The sequence below is a fragment of the Aspergillus nomiae genome (assembly GCF_001204775.2).
Source record: "Aspergillus nomiae NRRL 13137 chromosome Unknown contig00381, whole genome shotgun sequence".
Classification (NCBI taxonomy): Eukaryota; Fungi; Ascomycota; class Eurotiomycetes; order Eurotiales; family Aspergillaceae; genus Aspergillus; species Aspergillus nomiae.
The window spans coordinates 22484-32363 of record NW_015378436.1 but is presented as its reverse complement, the minus strand read 5'-3'; the positions used below and the strand labels follow the sequence as shown (position 1 = coordinate 32363).

Below are 9880 nucleotides of genomic sequence, written 5' to 3'. Positions count from 1 at the left end.
TTTAATATTATTTTATTTTTATCGCCTTTTACAGAGTAAGAGCAAGAGGGGGGGGGGGAACGAAGTGGGGTTTGCAATTCAAGGGGACCAAAACGGTATTAATACATCGCCGTTACCAGCCCACCACTGGAATCTGGGAGGCGGTGACGGTCCACTGACCATACGAAACCAGCAAATGCGGACACATTCTTGTTTTTTCAGTCTGCCAAGCGTGATACCTTTTACCTATTCTTAGCATCATCTGTACGTCAATACCAGGCCTGACGGCAACTGCATTGTTGAGAATTACCAAGTACTCTTGAGAGGAGGGGTAAGTTATACTACACCTAACTAATACCTGTAATATGTATATCTGCAGCTGATGTTGGTAGATCCAAAGCAAGAAAAGGCAAAGGTCGTCATCCGTCGTCATCTGACATCGGGACTCTCCTTATTCTAGACCGAGCAAATCCCCCTTTTCTCAGGGTTCGAATTTACTAATTGTCCAAAGAGTAATCTTGAGAGTTCCCCACTGCCTCGTCATTTCTTGAGCCATCGTAATATTAATTAACCTTGCAAGTTGCCCATCGAAACTTCCTCGTCTGTTCCATACAATCTCGCCATATGATAGGAGGGAGCACGAGCACTTTCGAGAAACTTCAGCCACTCAGAAGCGGTCATGGTGCTCCGTGCCCTACTATATCCCATACAATTGTCCCAATCCCTCGATACTAAGTGACGTCCCGTAGGCCGACTAAGTAAAGTCGCAGACAACTTTGAGACATCCCGAACACCGGTGATACCGTACTCCTAGTCATTGAACCCGTTTTACGCACTATTGACGGGTGTATTCCGGGCAAGTCCAATGGTAGGTCCGATCAGTCCAGTCGGTTTCTTGTTCCCTATCTAAAAAGCGCTATCAACTACGATCCCACCAACGGATCACACGGCCACCAATCCATGAATCGCCACGCTTACTTTCGGTCTCCTCCGTAGTCGTCGCTCAAAGTCTGTCTCAGTTGACATGCAGGACAAGTCCGGTTGTGATTTTCTAATTTTACCGTGCCCATATCAATTATTTCCCGGTCTGGGCCCATATGTATTATTAACTTCTAAGACCACCCCACTTAGGGTACCCATACTCCATAGGGCTTGTGGACGGTAGTTGCCGGCGTCGACTCCTTTTGTCGTGAGATTGATTCAGATTCGATCTGAAAGGGGAACGAAGACTGTTGGGAAGGGGCCAGAGGTCATGACCCCCTAATCTGGACAATTCATGCAGTTGGAGGGGGGTCCTTGATGCCTGATATGCAGGTATGTATGTCATAAATATCATATGTACCAAACATGTAGCACGTTGACAACTGTCATAACTATGCCCGACTATAGAAAATGCCTCCTCAGAGATCAGGGTTACTACTCCATACGAACCGAATGAGATCGCTTTCATGCGCTCGGGCCAGCGACACAGTTCACAGAAGAGGCTAGAAAACTTAAAAACGAAGCCCCTAACAGAGGTCCGATGGTCACATTACTCCAATAGTCGTTTCTTCCACTGGGTCCGGGATAAGACATGTCATGTCCAGTCCAGTTCAACAACCTAATAGTCCTGTTTGGGCCCATTCCTTCCATTTTGCCAGGGTCATTCCGGCGGTGTATGGTTGTATGTACGGCAGTCCAACTGCATTTAGAAAGTAGGGTAAGGTACCTAGTACCTAGTTATGACCCGTCCATCTATCTTGGAAGAACAATAGCAATCATAATAAGATTTACTCATTCGACATCTAGCCTCCCAGAAATGCCAGTGGCCAATCAGAACTTCAAGGATATCACATCATATTGGTGGCCAGCGGCCGACAACAGGAACAATAATGGAAAATCGCAATATCATAAAGGGCATCAGGAACAAATACATAGAGAAGCGTATCAGGGCAGAACGCCTCTTCGACTGCTATACTTCCTCCTCATGAACGCTTCGAGGAAGTACGCCCGCCGTTTATGCTCCGCTAACGCTCCTCTTGCTAAGGAAGCTGCGGCGGGGCTTCTTGGAATCTGGGCTGTCCATTACGTCGGACGCCGCATCTCCACCGTTCGAATGAGCGGTGCCGGGCCGGAGGGCAGATTCGGATCCCGAGAAGCTGCTGCGGATAGCGACAGAGCCACTACCAACCTTCACCACTTTCTCCTGTCCGGCCACGGAGCCTTGGTCATCAACGAAAAAGAGCGCCTCTCCGAGAACATCATCGGAACCAAATGTGGCATGGTCAACAACCCGGATTTGATACTGCGCATCGGCTGTGGTATTGTGCACGCGGCAGGTCTCATGCGACGAATCGAAATGCACAGTACCACCACTGGCTTTGTGGGCCTTGCTCTTGAGCACCTCTTTGGGCTTGGGACCAAGGGCTTTCACAATGACACGCACATTAGCCGACGGAGGGAATTCGGTGGCAGATACCACGGTAATCGTAGCAGTTCCCGTATCTCCTTTACCGGCGAGGCCAAGCCTATCACTGTAATGCGAAGCCACACTCCGGGTGCGCGAGTGCTGCAAGTTATTATTTTGCGCTGAGCTAGGTGGAGTGTTGCCCTCAACTAGAACAGACGGTGCCTCCAGCTGGGCTGCGTCCTCCGCATCTTCTGCGACCTCATTGATGCTCGAAGAATCATCTTTGTGGAATCGCGACGTGATACCGCGCTTCAAGAAAGAAGCGCCCAAAGTAGCACCCTTGATGACGTTGCCACCGACGAATCCGACACCCTTCACGGGTGCTCCGACGATCTTCCCAGGAGTAGCAAAGGTACCGGAGAAGGTCGAGGAACCCTGCCGAGACCGCATCACATAGGTCGGCTTGAACAGCATCTTCAGTCGGATTGCACCCGACTTGCCATCAAGTGGAAGAGATATTTCCTTGCTTTGGAAGGGATCCAGTACTCTAAGATCGATGTGGGTACCGCCCAGATAATCTGCTTTGTCACCGAAATCCCAATCATATACGTCCACTCGGAAGTCTGCCGCGATCCGAGACTTGATAGGTGTTTCGAAGTATTCGTTCCAGGCCGGGTGAAGAGTCTTCTTCTGTACCTTGGTCTTGTGGACCACTTCATCATTGAGACGGAATTTGCAGTATGGATCGCTGAAGCCATTTCGATCGGCGGATGGGAGCTCAGCAGCATCAAGAACGTCCACTCGTAAGGTTCCCATGTTGTTGATACTTTCCGATGGGTCAAGCTTCATATGTACAGGGATATACCGAGCACTAACAGTGACCTTACTTACTTCCCCACTGTCCGACCGCAGAGCGAGTTCGGTTGGGTTGTACTAGAGGCAGTCAGTTATGGGATACCGAATTTGTAACCATGGCGGGGGCTCGTTTACCAAGATGCGCTGCAAAGTAGAAAGCGTATCGCCTGTAAGTTTTGCAACAGTATGCTCGTCACTACTCGCCTTAGCATCGTCCTTGTCCACAATCCGAAGCGTAATTTTCGAGAATTCGAGTTCACGCACGAAAGCATCACCAACTGCGACAAGATTAGTTTTCATTTTATAATACTCTTGCCAAGAGCAATCACATACTGTCTTCAATCTGGGCAGACTTGGAGCGGATCTTAGGTGATGTATATGCAGGGAACATATAGTCGTCCATCAAAACCTCCACTTGTACATTGCTGCGAGAAAGGTGGACCTGATGGAACTTGAAGACAAGGAAGCCAGACTCTGAGGACAGGTTAGTCTCAAATACAGAAATGAAGCAATGTCTGGGGAAATGGAAATGTGGGGGGATTACCATATTGCGCTATATCCTCCAGTGAAATGAAAGTTTTTGGCACTTCTTTCATGGACCTGACAGACATCGTTTCCGAATCCTTGATAGTAGCGGGCCTAGATGAGTCAAGGCTGGTCTTCGACTCCGCTGTACCATTCGTGCCATTTGTTGTAGCAGCCTTGGAGTCCGTGCTAGGCGATTTGGTATGCGAGATCTTGCGTCTAGAGTCCACGCTCTTCCTGGGCTGATCGCTACTCTCCTCGTCACCATTAACGCCTTCTGTCAGATCATCTTCCTCGACCTCGTCATCAGGGTTAACAACAGGCATGCTGGGGTAGAATGCGACAGTGTAATTGAGTTTTCCCTTGACTCGACCATGGCCAATGCGGAGATCACTGGAGATATGCTGCTTCTCGTCATCAGTGAGGTATTCTCCGTTCTCATTCTCGCGGACGTAATCTGAGGCGTTGATTTCAAACGATCCCAGTGATCGGTCGGAGCCGACGGATTCTTCATCCATAACTTCCAAAGTGAGCTTTTCACGAGCGCTGTGGATCGGAACGTAAACCACCTCATCCCACTCGGGATTGAGGTTACTTCTGAACGTTACGGTCCGAGCTTTCATGTAGCCGGAGAGTAGTACGCGAACATACGGATCAGATTTGCCCATAGTTTCTAAGTTCCTGAGGTCAGTTGCGCTCTTGAAGTGGAAGCGCATCACGCCGATTGGATCAACATAGCCAGCACTGCCCGAGATGCCACCCACGGCAACAGGCTTCCACTGCAGAGTGAGTTTGGCGCGCCCTGTCTTAGCGCCATGGAGATGGAACCAATCCTGGCCTTTCTCCATCATTTTGAGCATATCATTGAACTTGATCTGGTAGGTACCCAAGATTGGGTCCCTGGCAAGGTCACGATCATCCTTGATTACCAAGCCAAGTCGAGCATTCTTTCTATCGGTGACCAAAAATTCCTTGGAAGCATTTTGGAAGATAGGGTTGTTCGTGCGCTTTAACTTCTTCGTGATGTGAATTTCCTTTCCGTTCAAGAGGAGAACACCATAGGGATTTAGCTGACCGACAAGACTCTTTGTACCATCCAAGTCCTTAGCTTGTTCGACTGTAAAGCGAGCGATACCCGTATTCAGTTCTGGGGCTGGCTCAACTTCGCCGTTCTCAAGCGTTCTTCCTTCCAGGACGGGAAAGAATCGGATATCCGCATGAACAGAACCACGGGACCGGCCACTAGCCATAACTTCCAGGTAAATACTCTCGTGCTCTGGCTCCTCTTCAAGCCGGTCCAGGGGGAAGGTCGCAGTACCGAGTTCTTTATCCTTTCGGAACTCATTCCAGTCATATGGCTGAATAGTCAAAGTGTCAGAGAACGAGGTGATGATAACGTAAATTGTTTCGTTCCATCTTGGGCTGTCTGTGTCGTGAATGGTCTTTGTGCGTCCTAGTTCCGTACGGCCATTCAAGGAGACGCTTGCGTATGGATCAGGAGTACCAGCAAATGCGTCAGGATTCTTCAATTGATGAGCGCCATGGAGTGTAACAGCAACGACACCAATCGCTTGATCCACAGGATTCCCGGCAAGCATTTTCGCAATCTCGACAGGGAAGACATTGGGAGTGTACATCATGGGGCCCAAATTGTTGTGGATTTGTTCCTTGATGAAGGTTTCTAGGCCGGGAATGAAGTTGATGTCAAATCCAAGTGTGTCACCGCCCAGGGGTTTGCAAACATAGTCAATCTCTGGGCGCTCCAAGAAGCAGACGTCAACCCTCTCAATGTGAGGGAAAGGAACCTGGAGCTTCACCTTCACCCTCATCAAACCGCTGCAAGCCATATCCTCGACAATCACATCTAGACCTTTACTGACAACACCCTTACCTAATCTAACTTCCAAGACAACTTTGGGGTTTATCTTGTTCTTCAATTGACGAGCTGTCAGGTCCATAGTATCGTTCGGGGTGAAACTGAATTTCCAATCCATGATGACTGTGTCAACCTCTGTCTTAGGATAAGTCTTTACGTGCTCCAATCGAGGAGGCTTCGAGCCCAGAATAAACGTTTTCAGTCGGAGACTGTCAAGCATGGCCGGAGTCGAAGTGCTGAGGACCTGATCGACCGAGTTGATAATCGTGTCACACAGAACAGGCGCATAGATGGGCCAGAATTTGACCAAGAAACTATTAATCCATTCCAAACTTTCGGTATCGGTCTCCAGACGTTGTTTAGCCATCTCGCGGTTGATGTCGTCGCGGAAATTTCGCCTGACCCGACGAATCGATGTCCGGTAGTACGTGCTACAGGCGGCCATTAAAATGAAAATCCAGCCTAAGCCCCCACCTAGGATCGCAATGATCCAAGAGGACAAACAAGCAAAAACTATGATAGCAGCATTGTGGTACCAATCTATACCGGGTCAGCGTCTATACAGCAGCCACACAAGGGCTCACTTACCGCCGAAAAACTTGTCATCTAATCTCCCTTCCAGAAAGTCCTGGTGGTCCAACAGCGTCCCTTCTGCCTTTTCTTCCTCCGTCGCTCCTCGTGGAACCGAGGAGCCCAGCCAGTTCTGTCTCGTGCCCATCGCAAGTCCTCGGTCATACCGTTCTCTCCTTGGGCAGCCTCTGTCTTCTTTTCATCCAGCAGGGCTGTTGCAGATTTCGGTGGGGGAAGATCGTATTGGGCAGGAGTACCATCATCCTATGGGTGCACAAAATTAGGCAAAGGTTCCCTATGAGGTGTAAAAAAGGAAATCATTGTCCAAACTTACCTTGTCCGTGATGATCGCCATTCCTTTCGGTTTCCTGTCATGCTCTAAGCCCGGAGGTAGTCGCTACAGTAGGAAATCGTTCGTCAGCGAAGAGTCCATGGTCAAAAAGATAGATATCGCGGGAAACCTACAGCTGCTGCCGCGGCCGCTTTTTCTTCGGGGGTCGCATTTGGATCAAATTGGTAGGCTGGAAGGCCAGCTTTCCTGGTTTCATCCACCAACACTTTCTCCGCAGCCGCAGCGGCTTGAGGGTCTTGAGGGGCCAATTCGGCTGCCTCAATGGCGCCTTCCTCCTTCAATTCGATCTTTTCTCTCTCTAACTCCAGCGACGCCATGGCTCTCTGGTTGGCGGGACCAATTCAACAAGGCCCAGGGTGAAGGATCACCGATTACAAATCCCCAACCGATACAATCTGGAATGTCGTCAGATCTCCTGATATGGAATTCCCCGTTTCTTATACGCTAACGCGCAATTGCAAACAAGAATGGGTTGGAGATGTTAAGCATCAAACTATCTAAGAATAGCGAGGATGGGAGGGAATGGGGAAGTAAAGGAAAGGAAATTGATAGAATAAAAAAGGAGAGTCGGCGAAAAGTGGGTGTTGGACAAGGATTCGTCAATGTCCGAAGTGAGTTGGCGCTCGGGGGAGAATCGATGGTTGCCTTCGAGTTCTCCGCAGCGGGGAGTGGCTGAATCCACGGTTAAGCCCGAGAGCTCAGTTACAGGACGGATTGTGGATTTCGGGAAAGGGATGAAAATCGAGGACCATGGGAACAGTACAGAAAGAGCATAGAGTAATCCTTACCGAAGAATGACTGCTCAAAGAAAGCGAAGAGACCCCTTTGAAAGAGCAGAAAATGATCTTATGATGGTGAAGGGAGGCCGAACTAAATCAGAGCTGAAAGCGAAAACGGATTGAGTTCGGCAAAGCCACTTGCGTCAAGGAGAACCGTGGCTGGTGAAGAGCTGAAAGGAAGAAAAAGAATAAAAGAAAGGGGGGGAAAAAAAAAAAGAAAGAAAGAAAAGAAAAACTTCCTTGATGGGGATAAAAGGATGGATCTCCTAGATACGAGTGGGGAACCAGTGATACTGATGAGGGAGCTAAGGAATGGCTTAATCAAAAAGTAGTGGGATAAACAAATAGGAAGAAATGGGGAAATATGCCGAAAGAACAAGTGGTCACAATTTGAATGATGTGTAGAACAAAAAAGAAAAGAAAAGAAAAAGAAGACCGAATAATGCTGAGAAGGAAAAGAGATCCGCGGCCGTGACGTCGATCTGGGATTGAATACTAGTCAAAAATTCAAAATAGATAAAGAGAGTCGATCAGATGGTTGTCCATCTCACTCGCTTCCTCTTTCACGGCGCACGCTCTCTGTCGTGGAGTCGTAATCTTACCCGACTTATCTCCACACCTGTGGATTGGCTATACTACTATCGTCTTAGCAAGGACCCAGCCACTGATTTTTATCAAAACCGGCCAGTTCCCTATCAGCCGAATAGAAAGAGCAAATAGGAGAAAGCAGGAGACCAAAGCAATGGTAGGTTAGGTAGGTAATTCTCTCGGCTCACCGCATCTACCACCAACATAACAATGCGACCCTCTATTTACATAATAAGCTAGATCGATCGATTAGAAGGCCGATCGATAGAACTGTGCACCGCCACGAAAGGGATTCGAGCTGCGCCACATTAATCAACGCTAGTGCACTTCTGTTTGTATGAACTCTTGTAATGAGTCTTCGGTGCCTGGCTACCAGTAATATTACCTTGGGACAGCCCTGCCAAGCAATTGCTCCTCATCCCAAACCATTGACCGATTATCCACTTAGTAAGGAGGCTAGCATGCATGAGGGTGGAGCATCTAGTAGTATAGTATTTTCCTGTTTCCCGATCATCGGACAGTGGTTTGGCAGAACGGAGTAACCCATTCATGATTCGCTCATTTTGCTTGATAGTGTCATCCACATTCACGTGGCTCGGGTTCCATCGAAGGTCGAGTACCTTCAGAGTCATTGCAACAAATAATTGTTCGAGTACTGAGATTGCACGGAATATATTCCGATCGGAGACTGAAAACCAAGCAAATTGCCACGGTGTGGTTTGGTACACAGATGACACAATATTTGCTTCGTTTAGAAAAGTTACATACTCTTTTTGATACTACATCAACATATGTACTGCGTATAGCCATACCTGAGGATTAACCCTAATCGAACCCCCATGTGACAGACCCCCCTACGTCAAGCTTCCTCTCTTTATATATTATGTACACTAATAGGCGAATACCGCTTCCATTTGGGACTTGGAGTTGCAATTGCCTTGTTGATCTTGCCATTCAACCTTATTCAGCTTTGACCTGAGATCTGCACAGTCTTCGCACTACCACCCGTGTTTGCCACAGTTTGCTCATCAATTCAATTTAAAATCTTAAATAGTATTGACTGTCGCATACCTCCAAGAGAGCAAACGTAAACTTGCTATGTGAAAATTCGCTCACTCGTCTTCTACTGTTGCCCACCCCATTTATTCTACCACCAGAGGGAAAAGCGGGCTGGAAAGGGAAAGGGAATCGTAGAAAAATCCGAATAGAATGAACTAGATTGATTGAAGACATGTACTCTGTACGCTGCCCTAGTACTCTGTGCACATGAACAGACCAACCTCAACGCGGGGAACCACCTCGGGGGGACTCAGATAGGTCAGTCGCTACCAACACTTCCTTCTAACTCCTCTCAATTTTTACTCAGTACGATCCTAGCGCAACCCAAATCAACTCACCCAGCAATCCATGGTTCGTAAGTGTGGGCCTTGATCACACAAACACTATGGGTCGCTCTAAATCAGACCGATTGCATAATGACTGCATGTTCGTCGTGAACTAAGATGCTGCCGAGTGGAGGATATATGTCATTCTTGGGAAAGGTGTACGTACGACTCCGATCTGTGGGCTTTTAGTCTACCGGAAATCAAATGTTGGAATATTTCCGGCCTGTTTGGGGAAATTGATCGGGTATTCCGGGACCCTTATTCCCTATTCCCTTTACTTATTTATTTATTGATTATTTTTTTTAAAAAAAGAAATTTTTTTCTCTTCCTTTGATATGGGTCAGTCGTAACGCATTTGTTTTCCCAGCCACTGAGTGGACGTGCGGCTGAGAGGTTGCCTCAGTCAGCCAAGCCCTAAGGGTTTACAGAGCGCCTATGGCGCACGCAGTACTAACCTCCCTGTAGTCTATCGGTTCCTTGTCTGGTAATATACACGGGTTGATCTGTAGTAATTCCACTTGCAATTTTCTTGTCAATGATCAGCCTATCGAGGAATGAGTCTGTCGGTTGTCCTGGGATCAA

At 48.1% G+C, this 9880-nt stretch overlaps 1 protein-coding gene across 1 annotated transcript; it reads right to left on the bottom strand.

The window, feature by feature from the left end:
• Nucleotides 1–1975: 1975 nt before the first annotated feature.
• On the bottom strand, nucleotides 1976–6863 carry ANOM_009316 (putative membrane bound C2 domain protein (vp115); the record flags this gene model as incomplete). The annotated part of the gene is made up of 8 exons (XM_015554572.1): nucleotides 1976–3301; nucleotides 3359–3501; nucleotides 3557–3697; nucleotides 3768–6164; nucleotides 6213–6299; nucleotides 6362–6458; nucleotides 6529–6591; nucleotides 6660–6863. 8 exons carry the CDS (start codon nucleotides 6861–6863, stop codon nucleotides 1976–1978), a joined length of 4458 nt encoding a protein of 1485 aa, XP_015402986.1.
• Nucleotides 6864–9880: the final 3017 nt, after the last annotated feature.